This window comes from Papilio xuthus, unplaced genomic scaffold (genome assembly GCF_000836235.2).
Source record: "Papilio xuthus unplaced genomic scaffold, Pxut_1.1 DF827679.1, whole genome shotgun sequence".
Classification (NCBI taxonomy): Eukaryota; Metazoa; Arthropoda; class Insecta; order Lepidoptera; family Papilionidae; genus Papilio; species Papilio xuthus.
The window spans coordinates 1,180,695-1,198,319 of NW_013530970.1; the positions used below are offsets into that span (position 1 = coordinate 1,180,695).

Sequence of the window (17,625 nt, forward strand, 5' to 3'; positions counted from 1 at the left end):
ATCGTAATTACTAAGTTAAAAAAAATTAATAGTTAAACTTACTTTAAGCTCAAATTAAAATTATTTGAAATAAATTATATTAAAATGATACCAATAAATTAACGATAAAGAATATTAAAATTATGGAATAAGTATAAAATACTGAAATTTCAAACACAATTTTTAGCATTTAAATGCATTAATTTTTTGTTTAAAAAGTTTACTGAAGTTAAGTTCAAAATGATAAAACTGACGACATAAAAAGAAGGAGAGCTGTGCGTTTGTACATTTTCTTTTTTCTAATAATCCTGAATTAAAATTTAACAAACAGTAACAAAACTTCTTGCTATATAAAAGTTAAAGGCGCTAGTAACTTCTATTCATTCTTTAGACTCAATTCACACTATTATCATCTAAATGTAGAGAAACGGAGATTTATATGTAAATTTACTATAACTATAAGTTAGAATTAAATACCGTATAATAGATGGAAAAAGCTAAAAATGGATATTAGGGATATGCATGAAGTCAACCAACCAAGAGCAAACGTGGTTGACGCTAACTTAGCTTAGGCTCCGAGACCCTCAGTGGAGACGTATATATTAGTGGAAGTCTGTAAAAAGCGTCAGTGATAGAGAAATTGAAGAGCAGAAGATCAACGTGGTATATACGTAGAGTGATGATGATTACATAAATAATAAACTAATGCGATTGAATGTGGCTACAATGGTACATGATGATCGAAGAAAGTATGGGTGGATTGTGTGAAAGAGGATCTCCGAAAGCAAGTCAGATATGACAGCTGATAGTGATGTATGAAAGAATGTTATATAATCTAGCGACATCCTGTAGAAACAAGGGCAGGTTGATGATGATGATGATGATGATAATGAAAGTGAAAAACAAAGATGATATCGCGAGAAAACTAAAATATAAATTATTCTATAAAAAAGGTGAAATACCTTTAAAAAAATCTTGATTTTGTGATTTGATAAAAACTATGAAATATTACGACAAGTTTCTTAATTGCTATAATTCTAAATCTAACAAAACATTAAATAAATAACTATTTACTTTACTTGAGATACGTGGAAAAGAAGCATTTTGATTTAAAATGCTTATTATATTTATCATTACAAATTACAACTTCTTGTACCAGAAGAGGTAATGTTCGCCGTCTTCTACCAGAAGATCGTCGACACCTGGAAATATAAAAAAAACATCAAAATTTCCTTTCCTCATTGCATATGTGCCTCAATCCGCACGAAATAAAACAAAAATTAGTAGCCTATGTGTTCTTCCAAGCTACGTTCTAAAAATGTTCTTCTATTCTCTATACCAAATTTTACAGAGTCCTATTCAGCCGTTTAAAATGAATAAATACACAATATGACAAAGTTACAATTAAACCTTGGCTGATTTTAAAGATAATAATTTCCCTAACCTAACCTAACAATGTAATATTTGGATTTAATATTAAGCAAACCGTTTCTATAGTGTCCACTTATTATACTGAAATCATTGTAAGCAGCACCACATTAACCCAAAGTTAGCAAGACAAACAGATAAGGGAAGCTATAACAAAAAATACTGACCCACTGGTGCTACAAGCTGGTTGCCAGGGGGACTAGCAGGGTCGGGCACCTCCGGCAGGCGGTACAGAAGCCAGTAATGGTAACCCATCGGCTCCTCCTTATGTCCGGCTAGGGTGTGCACGTAATGACCGTTAGGCCACTCGCTCGCCTCGAATTTGAACTTTGGGTCCTGTTCAGCAGCCATTTGCATCACATGATAGAACGATATGTTCCTGAAAAAGTTAGTACATACATCTTTAGTGTCGTTACATTAAAAGTGAATCTTGATAATTTTTGATTCTGTTTATGCCCTTTGGCAATGAAATCTTTTGTTAAAGACCAATATGTCGCACTTCGACAATGGTAAGTACTGATAAGTAAGTAGACAGTCGGTGGCTCAGGGGTCCAGCATTAGCCTAGCAAATTGCAGGTCCTGGGTTCGAATCCCGCCATCTACCCAATGTGTTTTTCGATTTACATATGTCCATTTATCCGACGTTCATACGACTAAGAAAACATCGTGGTGCAACCTCCACATATCTGCGAAAAGATTGAAAAATTTGTGTGTAGTCAACCAACCCGCACTGGGCCAGCGTGGTTGACTAGGGCCTAGTCACCTCTAACATAGAGTAGGCTCCGAGCCCTTCAATGAGGCCGTTTAGTGAGCTGTTCATGATGGTGATGTGATCATTATATCAAGTTCTTTACTCAAACTCTAAACACAATATTAAGTTCTAAATAATCTTATTAGATACCTTACCTTGGTGCTACCATATAAAGAGTGTAATTCTCAGTAACGTTGGTGCCGAGCCACAGTGTGTAGGTAAAGGAAACGTTGCGCGCGTCCGAATCATTATGGTTGTGTCCAGATTGATATGCCAGTTTCAAACTGCCATCTCCGCCGTTGTTATCTGTAATTTAAAATAAAACAAAATAAAAACTAAACTAACTTTTTGGTAGATTTTGTAAAACACTTTAAAGGAGTTTAAAAGACATTGAAGTTTGTAAAAAAGCAACCAGCAATAGATTCCTTGAGAACCTATCATTTTTTAGTCTCTAAAGTTATTAGTCAAAAACACCTATTTGCTAAGCTACAAGACTGCATTCTAGATTGGACTTTTGTTTTATGCGCAAATTGAGACAATAGTCAATAGGAAGAAAATTAGTACTAAACAAAGCAATGCTCAGTTACCGAGGGGTTCATGCCGGCTATCCAGCAGTTTATCACTGCAATGCGGCGGTCGGACCGCAGCGAGAGAGGCGGGCGTGAGCGCTGCCACAGCGGCAGCAGTCTTAGCGACGTCTCCCCAGCCGCCGTCAGGCCCCTGCCGCTCCAGCAGCCACTTCCTCGCCGCTGGAAGACTCCAGTGCTGGTGCGCGCCGGGACCACTATCTGAATCTTCTAGTGCCTGGAAGAGAAATGATTTTTACCCATATAATAGTAGTAAAGACATAGAAAACTAAAAAGAAATATCATTGAATATACTCAACATTTCTTGGCTCTTTTAAGCTATAATACATTGAAAGATGGTCTAAGGTAAATCTTAAAACACAGACAACACACAGTCTGTTGACATCATTCACCTGTATAGCAAGAGCAGTAGTGGTGAGTGAGCCGAAGCTGCCGTCAGGGTGCTGCTGCCGCGCCAGACCGGCCATAGGACGTCGCACGAAGTGAATCAGGCTGCGGTGACGGTGGTCTTGCACCACGCAGCGCAGAGCCAGGATCACCATCGATATTGTGTCTTATGAAAATATTAAATTATGACATGTTTAAAACGGTGTTAAATAAGACTTTAAGCAATTCAAAACAAACATCTTAAAAACAAACTATTTTATTTATGTTAAGAGAATTCTAAATAATGAAATTGCACTCTCCTATCTAAACACCAACCAAACTCTTGTCGTTAAGATTTTAAATTCTCACCAAGACTATGGTCAGCAGCAGCATTAGCAATGTCCAACAGTCGTCGGATATGACGTCGACGAACATGCGCAGCGGAGGAGCACGCAGCGAGCGTAGCGTACGCGAACTCCAAATCATGTGGTGGTTCTCTATGGAGCAGCGCAGCTACCAGGTCGCGGCCGTGGAAAGAACGCGGGTCTTTGCAGAGCGCGCCTAGAGCCAGGGTATAGGCGGCTAAACGACCCAGAGGAGGAGGCGACTCGTGATGTCTGTGGAAAGGAAATTTTATGCTTGGTAAATTTTAACATTAAGCACTAATCATTCAAACTGTTGTCTTTATCCTTCATTAAATTGTACACAAGCAAATGATTATAATAAGTTATTAGCCTTTGTTTCCGCTATGAAATATCTGATACTGCGAAAAATTCTGTCAAAAGATTAGAAGAAATCATTCTCAAATGTGGTACTGAAGTACTGAATTTTCTACTTACTTGGACATCATCAACAATATCTCTATCTCCATTTGTTTAGCCGACAGCTGCATTTCCAGACCTTGCTGTTCTATCTCTTTGCCTGTGTTGTTTGCAAGCTGAAATAAATTAGAAATAATTTTTAGACTATTTTGCAATTTAATCATTGCAACAGGAATATCTCAAATACTCTCTGATTATTAGCATTAATGGTACACGGACAAAGACACCTGTGTAGCTTGAAAACCTTACTAAATCCTTTCTATAGTTAATGGGTATAACAATATCATTTTATTTGATTCTAGTGTCTGATTAATTGAATCCATTTAACTTTTTAACCCTAGTTCTTTTCTTTTTTAAATTATAGGTTGCCCATAGACAAACAATTGCAGATGTGTTCCATGTTTCCATGCTTCCCCTTACCCAGAAAATCCACTGCCATCGTCTCTTTATAACAAAAAGGGTGGGAAGTGAAAGAGGACTAAAATTAGTTCATCTAATTCCTTCTTATTTTGAAGGAGGATATTTAGTAACCGTGTCAAGATACCTGTAACGTCAGCATGACATGGTGAGTATCATTCCCCCATCCCCAATCGGGCTGACGATGCTGCAGTAAGTACTGCAGTGCCTTCTGTATCGCCTGGCCCTCGTTCAGTGTCTCCGTTTCCCATACCACCGTTGTTGGTGCTGGCGTCGTACTGGTAGTCGTGGTTGGAGCCTTGGTTGTTAAAGTATTCGGCGGCTCGGTTTCTGAAATTTAAATTTTATTTTCTTTAGAAACATATCATACTTATCATCTTTAGCACCAGACGATAAGTGCTGTCACCAAATGGTACGTACGTACGGCTCCTTTGTAAGCAAACAAATTAAAAATAGATCACACGCAGAGTGTTCTTAAGAAAATATCTGAACGACCTTTTTTTTTAATCATCGATCGAATTTGACCTTTACGAATCGTTCAATCGTATATCTGATAATGGGATCTGGCCGCAATCTGGCAGTCAGCTTATGGCCGTGTACACTTTATGTCCAAATTAAAAAGTTAAACTCACCTGTCTGAGCATAGGCATGCGTCAGCAACACGAGCTGAATCAAAAACAATGCGACCCGCCCGTACATTGTTAATCTGTAACAAACATATGTTTAACGATTTTTGGATCAAAAATATTCTATGGGTCAACACGTTAATAATGTTTTAATTTCGGTAAATATTAAAAAAATATAAAACGAAAATTGTATATAATACTTTGTAATATATCAAAGGTACATATATTTCGCTTTTAGTAAGGCCTCGTTGTCGACAAGTCTGAGTGAACTACAAAGGGAATCTATTCTGGCGCGCTCAACAATACCCGTTTGATATGACGCTTGATGGATTAAACTCCGCCAACGTTATGTTACCCTGGTAAGTCAACCTATTATATACGTTATATAATTTAAAAGTAAACAATTAACAAATGGAAATTACGTACAAATGAGAAATAACATTGGAAATTATTTCGGTTAATAATCACGCCCGTAACCCAAAAGGATAGGCAGAGTCCATGGATAATTTGGCGCAGTCCTGACACATATCATTTACGCATACATCGTTAAGTAAAAACCATGCATTTAATTAAAAAAGCTTCTTTAAGATTATATTTTTGATATAATTCTTTTGATAGAAATACGAAGTTGAACGACCTTATAAATCCTACGTTAAATACGATAACAACAGTCGCTTCATGTAAAAAAAAAATATGAAAAGAATGTACTAAAAAGTTCCACATAGTTAAGTAAAACTATATAGCTATTCACAATTTAATATATTAGGTATTAAAAATATGTAAATTCCATCAAAAACTATGACCAACAAGCTGGTAATAGCGCGTTAACTTGAGCAAACTTCAAAGGTTGGGACGGAGCGTGTCGACGGTGCGTTAGAGCATCAGCTTATTTTCCGTCTGCTGCACTAATTGAAGGGGAAACCGCACTCGCCTGTGAAAACTTCTCGTTACCTGCCTGCTTTAACGCCGATCATCTTATAATTGCTTATTACATTAACTTCACACGTCAACGACCGGCATGTTGGAAAGTTAGTATTAAAATCTCCAGACTAACCGTCGTGTGTTCGACTTTTTTTGACTAAACAGTTTTGAATCAAACGTTCCTATAGAAACACTAGTATTAAATCATAGTCATTTTTATCGTTCGTTTTATAGCGCTTTGGTAGTGGAATTTCACGGTAAAATAAAATGATTAAGGAATCATCATCAGCTCACTATACGTCCCCACCGAGGGGCTCGGAACCTACCTAAGTTAAGAGTGATTAGGCCATAGTCAGCCACGCTGGCCAAGTGCGGGTTGGTTGACTTCACACATATCTTTAAATTACTTCTCAGATATGTGCAGGTTGCATCATGATGTTTTCCTTCACCGATTAAGGATTAACACTTGTTAAAATTTGTATTATGTATACTCGTATGTATGTCGTATATATGTTTTAAAGTGTTAAATGTGTTATTTATTTTAATTTGTACTCGTACTGCGGGTTTCTGAGACCGATGTTAAGAAATGAGGTTAACTAGAAAACTATATGAACTTCTTGTATTCAAATATTCGAAACTTTTATATTTTTAAGTTTGAATCTTATGTCAAAATGTTTTTCCTTAGAGAGAATGTAAATAAAATTGTAGTGTAATTGGATACCATGGACGATACGAGTTATTTAACTACCGATTATTCCTCGACCATTCATTTCTCAACAACGAAAATTCCCATTTAAAACACATTATCTCTGTTTTGTCAACGATAAAAGTCAGGGGTGACATATTTTATACAGAAATTTTGGTGTCAGAAACTCTTGCTATTTATAATTCAAGGCGGATATCTCTTAAATAACAATAAAATTCAATTATATTCAAAAGTGAACTTAAAAAGGTACTGTACTTTTATTTTTGCGAAAGCCAAACTGTGATTAAGAGACTTGGAGTGCGGGGCGGAATTTTAATAAGAAATGTACCGTTCGTAGAATATTTCCAAGCTTTCAAACTTAAATGAAATAAAAAGATTTTCACCGTTGATTTTATTTCATTTTGGTTTTTGTACATTTACTTTTATAATATTGCTTTTAAGTTGAAAAGAAATTCAATATTGTAAGGTCGTAAAAATTCGTGACGCAAAATCGAAAGAAATTTTCTACTGCTTTGCAATATTAAGATTGTTTGAGTGTTTAGTTAACATTAAACATAGTTTTAGACATTATTAAGTACAATCCTTTGGCGCGAATGACGTGCTTACGTTACAAAGTCCAGTGTAAGAATGCATAGTGCGGGGACATAAACGTCGCCATTTTAGTAAGGCTAGTGTTAAGTCAATACACTGGCTCAATTCCGTATTTTCTTCTTAACAAAAGATACCGCAAAATCTTTGCCAATTCTCTCTCATGATCTAAACACAAAACATTATATCGATATAATATAAATACCCTAGGGAAAAAGAAATTTGCATCAAAAATTTCTTGCCAATTTCTTCCCCATTTCTCTTAAAGTACATGCAAATTTGTTTATAAAATAGCGACGTTATTTTATACGTGAAACACGCATTACCCCGCTCTCAGAGTGAAGTGTTGAGTGACGAGACAATTTGCATTTTTATAAGTACTTCAAACAATTTATGACTTTCCTAGATACTTTATTTTATTTAGTACGTCCCTTTGCCGTCAAATACAATTTTTTATATTGTAAAGTGGCGAGCGAACGGCCACCTGATTTCGGTAAAAGAGTGAAGCGACCGTTGCCCGTTATCCGAAATAGCAGATACGTTATCTACCTATAAGCGACAGAGGATACACAGAAAGAAAATATTTTCCCTTCCCAAGAATAACCTCATCCGGAAAATCCACTTCCCATCTTTTCCTTATAAAAAAGGATAGGAAGTGAAATAGGATTAAAATTAAACCTCCATCACATCCACATCATCACAAACACGGAATTACTTCCACTTTACATCTCCTCTGTGGTGGTCTACGTGCTTTCGTGGTTTCGTTTGCAATATAAAAAATACCATTTTAGAAGGTCGTTACTACTGATAGAAAAATAAAAGCTCGTGTCTAAAAATCATCTTTACCACGTGGAAAGTAAGATATTTAAGATTATTATTATGTCAAGGAATCCAACAGTAGGTAAGATTAGCTTATTAATTTATCACAATACTACATAAGGGTATTCTTAACTTAATAGAGAGTACAAAAAAGCGTTCCGTAAGCCGGCTCACGATGCGTCTTTGTCTCGCTAATTAAATAAGTTGAGTCGTTGCAGTACTGCAGTGTTGTTCAAATTAGTCATTTAACTTGTATTTATGTAATATAGAAGCCAACAATAAATTTAATGAGTATAAAATAACATTTTGAAGTTGTTTTTTTCATAGTGTTTTTAAATTGAACTAGATGGCGTTAGTTGCAGATTAGATCGCGCTTACATTTGGTTAAATAAAATTGCATTAAATTTAGAATTGATCTATAAAAGGCAATTATTAAGAATCGAGAATAATCTTACTAATATTATAAATGCGAATGTTTAGATTGATAGATTGATGGATAAATGTTTGTTTGAAGATATCTCTGGAACGGCTGCATGGATCTTGCTGAAATTTGGCATAGAACAGTCTGAAAGACTAGGCTACTTATTAATTCTGTAGAAAGAGTCGCGAAAGATAGCTAATTGGGTAATAAATATGAGAAACATAAACAAAATGTTATTATGTGTATCCAAACTGTTATTACAAGAAATAACCGTACAATATTAAAAGGTCGACACTTCGATCCCTTATCAGTATGCAAATGAGCGGAGGGAGCAGGATGTTTAATAACGGCGGTATAATTCATGGGCAGTTACTGAACATGAATTTTAATTACTTTTATACAAAAAAATAAGTGATAAATTTTCATACATATAAACTGGATACTACGTGATATTAATTGGAGACTCATTTCTAGTAATCCTTCGAAGTCAAACCATAATCAAAAATTGTGGTGCAAAAATGGTGACTAACATTTTCGTGGACATTTATGTCATAAGTTCGTGGATGGTTATAGAATATATAATCAGTTTGGTGTATTGTGTTACATTTTACATAATATAAAATTCTCGTGTAACAATTTTCGTTTCCATACTCCTCCGATACGGCTTGATCGATTCTCATGAAATTTTGTGAGCATATTGAGTAGGTCTGAGAATCTGCCAACATACATTTTTAATCCCACGCGGACGGAGTCGCGGGCGACAGCTAGTTTTACATAAATATTCTTAATTGTAGAAAAAAACAAATATGCCATGTACCAAATATAATGAAATAGCGCCATCTATTGTCTGAGTTTTAAAACAAAGATTTTTTTGTTTTAAAATATATTTATTCGTAATCAAAACACCTCAACTTTTTAGATTCTTTGGCGTTGTTTATGAGAGAAATAAGAGGAACATTATCTTATTACCCCCATCTTTCTGCAGAGATAAACCGCGGGTCCGAAGACCGAGCACGGAAACAATTATGCAAAATAATCGAACGATCCTACTCCGCTAAATAACTAAGATAATCGAAATATATTACACCAGTATTGAACCGAGTCCAGTCTTCTGTATTTAAGACCCTTTTTCGACTAAGGAGTTAGCAGCGTGATTGCCATTTCTATTGCAGTCGTGTCCGCGCCAGTGGAAATGATCATGGAAATCGCAATCACGCATAGCTAGTCTCTTTTCTAATAGCATTATATATTTACATAGAGATGCATATTTATTTGGGCTCCAAGATATTTGATAAGATTACATATAGACGACAAATTTAATTTTTTTATACTCTTATATAAAATGAAGATTAAGAGAGATACAAAATATATTCCAGCTTCATACCTTAACTTGGTTTTGAGAAAGAGTGTCTTGACAGACGGACGGAAGTGATCCTGTAAGGGTTCCCGTTTTTTTCCTTTCAAATTACGGAACCCTAAAAAGAGATATTATTTAATTTATAAAAAACGTCATCAGTATTATATTTATATCGTGACAAGTAACTAGAAATTGCATGAGAGCATTTCATACCTGAAATAAATGTAGGTATTTAAAATGAACCGAGTCGAATGTAAAACTATAGAGTCACCTGTAATTAAGCTCGCAGTATAAAACTGTGTCGACTCGACCGAATGCCGACCTTTTGCTAGAAAATACCGTTACCGTTCTCTGAGAGCCTGGTACAGTTTCACTCTACCTGACCTATTTACGTAGTTATTTAACCATTTTTTTACTTTTTTTATATTCTAAAAAATTTGTCATTTTCACTAAATACTGTCGAAATAAGCAACTTAATTAAATCCGTAATTAAAGTTTAATTAAGGTATCGTAAATTCATTTAATATGAAGTGGAGGATAAAATTTAATATGCAATACTTTTCTTGTATTTTGTAAACTGAAATGCAGTCCCTGAATAATCCAAAAAAATCTACAAAATGTAGAAAAAAACGATCTAAAACTTACGATATTGCAAAGCTTTTTATCGAAATTCACTTAACAATAACACAGAGTTCAAATACGTCGATTGATGACTGCACGAACCAGACAGAAAGTCCGTTTACGTCGACGGCGCTTTTCATACTGAAGCTTTTTTACAACTTAGTGTTGAGTTATATTTAATAGAGCAATGCTTTTTCTATCAAAGAGTGCACCTGCCACCGTTCTATGAATCTTCGTTCACAATAACGAAAATAACTTTGATATTCCTTGCGAAATTTTATCACCATACTTTAGTACAAGTGCTTATATTATGTCTCGTCAAAAATTAAGACGCCTATTTCATAATTGGCTCATCATCAGCTCACTATATGTCCCCATCGAGGAGCTCGGAGCCTACCCTAAGTTAGAGGTAACTAGTCCATAGTCAACCACGCTGGCCAAGTGCGGGTTGGTTGACTTCACACATATCTTTGAATTTTTTCTCAGATATGTGCAGGTTGCATCTCTATGTTTTCCTTCGCCTTAAGAACGTCGGATAAATGTAAATCGGAAATCGAAAAACACGTTGGTACATTATGGGATTCGAACCCAGAACCTTCAGATTGCAAGTCATATGCTTGACCCCTTAGCCACCGACGCTCACGTAATTGGCTAGTTTATTACAACTTAATTACTCACAAGTCAACTTAAGGGGTAGGCAGAGAGATACACTGGTAACTCTCCTTAACTTTTCATCCATATTTTCTGCACACAATTTAGGAATACATGTGTCAGTAATTTTATTTCATAGTTAGTTATCCACTTTACTTGGATATTTTGGAACAGGCCCTAAGGCGAAGTTTACTATTAAGGCTAATTTAAGTAACGAGTATCTTCATAATTTTTACATGTTTTATACAACATTGACTTCACTAACACTTTCAGTGCCAACGTCTCGCATTGCTAGTTCACTTTAGTATGTTAAAAGCCTAGAGGCATTGAGAGTGTTAAACGTAAATTTCCACTGAGGTATCCACAAAAGTACATATTGTTTTCTCACTCTTTCTAATGGAGAATGAGTAGGACCACAATAGTTTATACACGTTTAAAGTTTATTGCAGTATGTTTTAAAGCTTTAGATATAAAAAGTTGTAGTCATTCTAACATTTCATGTATATTTTTAGGAATAATTAAACAGTCACTCGACACGTTTCCACGTCGAATACAAACAACGTAATGTACAAAATTAAAAAGTACGTGCTTTTTATTTTAGCCTGTTCTGTTTGGAACGTGACGTTTTAGGCAACTCGTAAAAAGTGGAATAAATGAAAAGCGCTTACGGTGGAATGAAAAATTATATGTGTGTCAAAATGAAAGTCTTTTATAAGTGACTCTTTTCATTATAAAAATGTGTGAATATAGTCATAATTTTTACTTCTGAATTTAAACTAGTAAAGTCGACTCAGTATAAGGTAGCAAACGTAACAGAAGGCACCTAAATTCACCGAATCAACGAAGAAACCGCTGCTCCTAGATATTCGAATTGGCAGATGCGTTGCCTGCCTTTAATCGACAAAGGTGCAAACGCTCAGAAAGAGAATATTTCTCCTTCCTTCCTTTTAAAAAAGGGCGGAAAGAGAAAGTCGACAAAAATTAGCCCTCACACACCCAAACTTATCAGACGAAACGCAGAATGACATCCAGTTGTCGCCTGTCTTCTGTGTATGGTACTGCACCAGACGAGCTGGCTTATTCGTGCAATATTTTATTATGGGCTCAACCATTGTTAAAAGTTAAAAGCTATACGTAACGTATGCTTTGTCAGTAACATTTGAGACGAGAATTTCTAAAAATATGGATATAGAAAACAAAAGAAGTAATAGAACGGAAAATATATCGAACACTGTACGTATTTTACATACAAATGTGTAGGTATGCTTAATACTCGTACATTGAAATAGATGTGCAGTTGGACTAACACAATGTATTCATTAGTCTAATGGTTTAATCACTAAGTGAGGTGGACGCACGCGTTGTTCATTTATTTACTCATCACTTAGAGGAACATAATCTACCTAAAATAAAAATCCAATACATTTGCGTGGAATATATTACAAGTAATATTTAACAGTGGTAGAGCCCGCTTTAACATCTTCGCACGAATCGGCCCGGCTCGCCCGGTGAAATACCACGACCACACAGAAGACAGGCGTCAAGTGGAAGCAATTCTGCGTACAGTCTGATGAGTGTGCGTCCCGGAGGCCTAATTTAGTCCTCTTTCCCTTCCCACCCTTTTTCTCATAAGGAAAGGATGGAAAGTGGAAGTGGACTTTCCGGATGAGATGATGCATGGAAAGGGAAGATATTTTCTTTCTGTGCATCCTCTCCTCCGTCGATTTAAGGTAGGCAACGCATATGCAATTGCGTATGTCTATGGGCAGCGGTCACTTCGCTATTTCAGCGATTTCAGGTGGGCGCTCGATCGTTTGCCACCTTATGATATAAAAAAAAGAAGAAAAGCTTATATGCGATTATAAAATAAATGTGATGATAAATCTCTTGTGTTTGTTCTTTTTCTCCTTCTTGACTGTTTTCCTCTTTTTGTCTTATTATTTGACCATCTGGTAGAGATAGAAAAAGTACAATTCGATTAAATATAATCTATTTTAAGATTGTAACGGGAACACACCAAACCATAGCAAAAAAGCAAATCTTACTAATATAATAAATGCGAATGTTTCGATGCATGTATGTTTGTTAGAATGTATCTCCAGTACGGCTGCATGGATCTTGCTGAAATTTGGTATAGATGTAGAGCTTAGTGTGGAAGAACATAGAGGCTTCTAAATAAGTTTTTTTTTTAATTCCGCGCGGACGGCGCGGCGACAGTACGATTGGATAGCGTCAGTTTTACCTTTCGCTTAATCGATTCTTTAGACGGCAAGTATTTTTCAATCTGCGATCTCGTCGAACAGCTATCTCGAGTGGAGACTAGCAATTTCCCGCGGGTAAGGTCTGTCTGACGCCGCGCTGTTCATTTATTAAAAATCCACTGTGTCTGTTGCAAAGGCGATTGAAAATGTGTATAAATCAACTAACAAAAGATATTATACTACAGTTGAATGGTCAAAGAAATGTTATTGTCGAGTAAAAAGAATGTTAGTTAAGGTTGGAAACATTTTTACATAATATATTTACATGGATAATACCAAGTAGATTTACAAACCTCTGACTGTTATCATCGGACCTTATATACAATATATTGCGAAAAAGAGAAAGAAAATAAAGCCATTGATGCCGTAGGGACAACTGTAGTGATGACGGTATTTTAGTATATAGCAACCCGTAGCACCCGTAGCTAGACTGTAGCACTTCGTAGCGATCCCGGAACAGTTGCTACGCCGAGTGGCACTCGACTACGAGTTACGCTTTCAGACATGGAAACTTGAACGATGCATTTCTAATGGTAGGGGAAAGGGGAAAGAGAGAATTTATATTTTTCTAACTCCTTTCTTGTTTTTTTATACTTACGTCATATCTATTTGGTACAACTATTATATTGTGTAGTCCAACCCCTGCGTAACGTATTTTTTTTAACAAATATCAACTTTTTGTATGTTTTTCTTCGATGTGTTCCTAAAAAAAGTTATTACGTAATTTAAATATTTTAGAGACCCCAAATAAGGTATGTATTAAAAGTTCTAGATATGTTACAATTAATTCACTATGGTCTGTTAAAAACTTTGTGCAGTTTTTGAACCTATTGATTCTCCATTTTGTCTGTGCGTCCTCGTCATGTTATTATTTATTTTCGCATCTCATCTTTTAAGTATCATATTGAGGAATGAAACTGCATCTGTATTAAAAATATGAATTGTAAATGAATATTTTCCTCTTTAGGTTTATACAGTAACAAGGATCGCTCGCTGCGGTCTGAAAATACTGGAGGACCACTTGACACCGATGCTGTAACTATGTTGATTTATTTTTTAATTCGATTTGTATTTATTTTGTAAAGAGCCTTCGATAGTTTTATATTTGAGACGGCATAATATAGTTCGATAAAATTTAATTCCTTCCTTCCTTCCTGTCAGCCATGAGACGCCCACTGCTGGGCATAGGCCTCCCACAAAGATCGCCACGATGACCGGTCTTGTACCACCTGCATCCAGGACGGTCCCGCAACCTTGACCAGGTCTAATTTATTAATAAATTTAATTTGGGTATTAAAAACTATATGCTAAAGATATTTTTAGAAGACTTTAAAAAGAAGGAGGTTGTTTATGTTATATGCATTATAGGGTTAATTGTACAAGTAAAAGATTTTATTTTGTGGCAAATAATAGTGAACTCACTATCTTTCTAGCTTTACTAATCTTACTTGCTATCTTACTAATATTATAAATGAGAATGTTTAGATGGATGGATGTTTGAAGGTATCAGAACGGATAAACGGATCTAGATGAAATTTGGCCTTCATATAAAATAGTCTCGAAGAACACATAGACTAGGTATGTTTTATTTTAATTCCCGCGAACAGAGTCGCAGGCGACAGCTATTAGTAAGTACAGTCAGCTGTTATTAAAATAATTGAGTTACAAACATTTGCAGTCTTTTGCGTCTCTTGCAGTCTTTTGTGTCCTCTTCAGAACATGGATAGAGCTACAATAAATACTTAATAAATGAAATCAGCGCCAGACAGACAGACGTTCTCAAGGGGAATTACTCGCAGGAAAGTTAACTCAATATGACTGGAGATTGATAAATTGTAGACGTGTAAAAGAAATTGCACTTTTTTTTGCCTATTAACTATTTAGAAGTAAAGTATCTATTCGTTTACATTTAGTAGACAGAGTATTGACTGACGTGGTAGAGCGTAGGACATCTCAAGGTCACCTCAAGGTCATGTAATGCAAATTATACGTAAAACTGTAAATACATCAAACATTATTAAATACTATAATAAATAATTGTAATAATTAACAGACATAATTTTAGTCTAGTGTAGCTGTTATGTAAAATCGAACCATTGATTTACTGGTTAATATTACTAAATTTAATCTTACCGTGGGTTTCCGACAAAATCTCTGTATAAATAATACCCTTGTCATTCTTTGACAAAACAGAGACAAAAATAAATGGAGATTTCGGACTTAGAAATCAACGGTAAGATCTAAACTTAATCTATGTTCATCTAAGTATGAATAAACTTGAACAGGTGCAGGTGGTTCTAAATTTTTTATAATTTCTAACCAATGAACACAATCTTTATAAATGCAATAAGCACATTCGATCTTATTAGCTTTTAAATAATTCTTGATTGAAAAATTTACGTGACATTTGACACAGTACTAGTACAATTTAACAATTATATTGACATAACTGTTATATTTCTTTTAGTTAGAATTATGCTAAGGAAGAAAACATTTTTTTTTATTTAAATCTTAATGGTACAGTATAAATTTGTGTCCCGGAGGCCTAATTTAGTCCTCTTTCCCTTCCCACCTTTTTTCTTATAAGAAAAGGATGGGAAGTGGAAATGGACTTTCCGGGTGAGAGGATGCATGGGAAGGGAAAATATTTTCTTTCTGTGTATCCTCTCCTCCGTCGATTAAAGGTAGGCAACGCATATGCAATTGCGTATCTCTATGGGCAACGGTCACTTCGCTATTTCAGCGATTTCAAGTGGCCGCTCGCTCGTTTGCCACCTTATGATATAAAAAAAATTAAGTATTTATCGCTTTTTTATCTTGGATTTTATATTAATTATTGAAATTAAGCTTGTCTTACATTCCTGAATGTAAGATGACGATAGCAACTGGATTTAAAAGTTTCAACTCTTCCACTTTAAAATTCTTTTACTGAATAAAACAATTCTGCAACGAATCGAAAACTCTTGTATAAATCTATTTATCTTCATCGTGAATTCAATTTAAATCCAAAACGAGAGTCGATTTATATTCCAACAGACAAACGGAAACTTTAGTCAAAAGTTGTAAAAGAAAACTTTCTTTTAAATATATAAAAGTTCTTTCAAACTAAACGGAAAATTTCATCATCATCATCATAAGCTCACTATAAGTACCTACCGAGGAGCTCGGAGCCTACCCTAAGTTAAGAGTGATAAGGCCATAGTCAACCACGCTGGCCACGTGCGGGTTGGTTGACTTCACACATATCTTTGAATTTCTTCTCAGATATGTGCAGGTTGCATCACGATGTTTTCCTTTACCGTAAGAACGTCGGTTAAATGTACGGAATGTAATGTAAACGAAAAATTTTTTTAGTATTATAATTTGCTTTTTTTCAGTTTTAGTCTCGCTGAAACATGTTATACATGAACACAGTCTGGAAGAACATAGGCTACAATATTTTTTTTTAATTCCGCGCGAACAGAGTCGCTGGCGACAGCTAGTATGAAAATAAAATAAACCGTCTGGTGTTTCAACTCGTTGCATATGAGTGCGCGACGACCTGAAAGCTACACTCTTTGTGCAGTGGTTCTTCAACGTAGACCGATATTACGGAATCAGGACGTTATACGACCTCAATATAGTGTTTGAAATGTAACCGTGCGTTTACACTGCGGAAACATCCTTAGATAAAGACAATACTTCTGGATTTCTGAGGAACAGGTCATCAACATCGGATACGTCACATCTCATAAGAGACGTCATATCTGAATTTTGTTTTCTTACGCATATAGTTTTTCGACTAATAACCAGTCACATTTAATCTCATTAATTTATTATTTATGTGACCATTATATGTCCGCATAATATATCCGTCATACATAATCCAAGGGGGCGTCGGGGGCTCAGGGGTCAAGCACTTGAATTGCAATCTGCAGGTCCGGGGTTCGAATCCCGCCTTGTACCAATGTGTTTTTCGATTTCCGATTTACATATGTACTTTTATCCAACGTTCTTACGGTGAAAGAAAACATCGTGATGCAACCTGCACATATCTGAGAACAAATTCAAAGATATGTGTGAAGTCAACCAACCCTCACTTAGCCAGCGTGGTTGACTATGGCCTAATCACCCTTAACTTAGGGTAGGCTCTGAGCTCCTCGGTGGGGACGTATAGTGAGCTGATGATGATGATGATGACATAATCCAAAAGCAAATGTTTAGATTTTAGATGAATAGATAGATGGATGTTTGTTAAAGGTATCTTCTGAACGGCTCAACGGATCTCACTGAAATTTAGCATAGATGTAAAACATAGTCTGTAAG

The 17,625-nt window shown here is 35.6% G+C and overlaps 1 protein-coding gene across 1 annotated transcript; it reads right to left on the bottom strand.

Annotated features, from left to right (window-relative positions):
• Positions 1 to 208: 208 nt before the first annotated feature.
• LOC106117686 (uncharacterized protein CG3556) lies at positions 209 to 10,520 on the bottom strand. Its single transcript, XM_013312090.1, has 10 exons — positions 10,433 to 10,520; positions 4,982 to 5,055; positions 4,477 to 4,679; positions 3,951 to 4,048; positions 3,481 to 3,728; positions 3,138 to 3,298; positions 2,746 to 2,962; positions 2,314 to 2,464; positions 1,575 to 1,786; positions 209 to 1,181 (listed from the first exon to the last, which is right to left on the bottom strand). Exons 2-10 carry the CDS (start codon positions 5,046 to 5,048, stop codon positions 1,120 to 1,122), a joined length of 1,419 nt encoding a protein of 472 aa, XP_013167544.1. The 5' UTR covers positions 5,049 to 5,055; positions 10,433 to 10,520; the 3' UTR covers positions 209 to 1,119.
• Between the last annotated feature and the right edge of the window lie 7,105 nt (positions 10,521 to 17,625).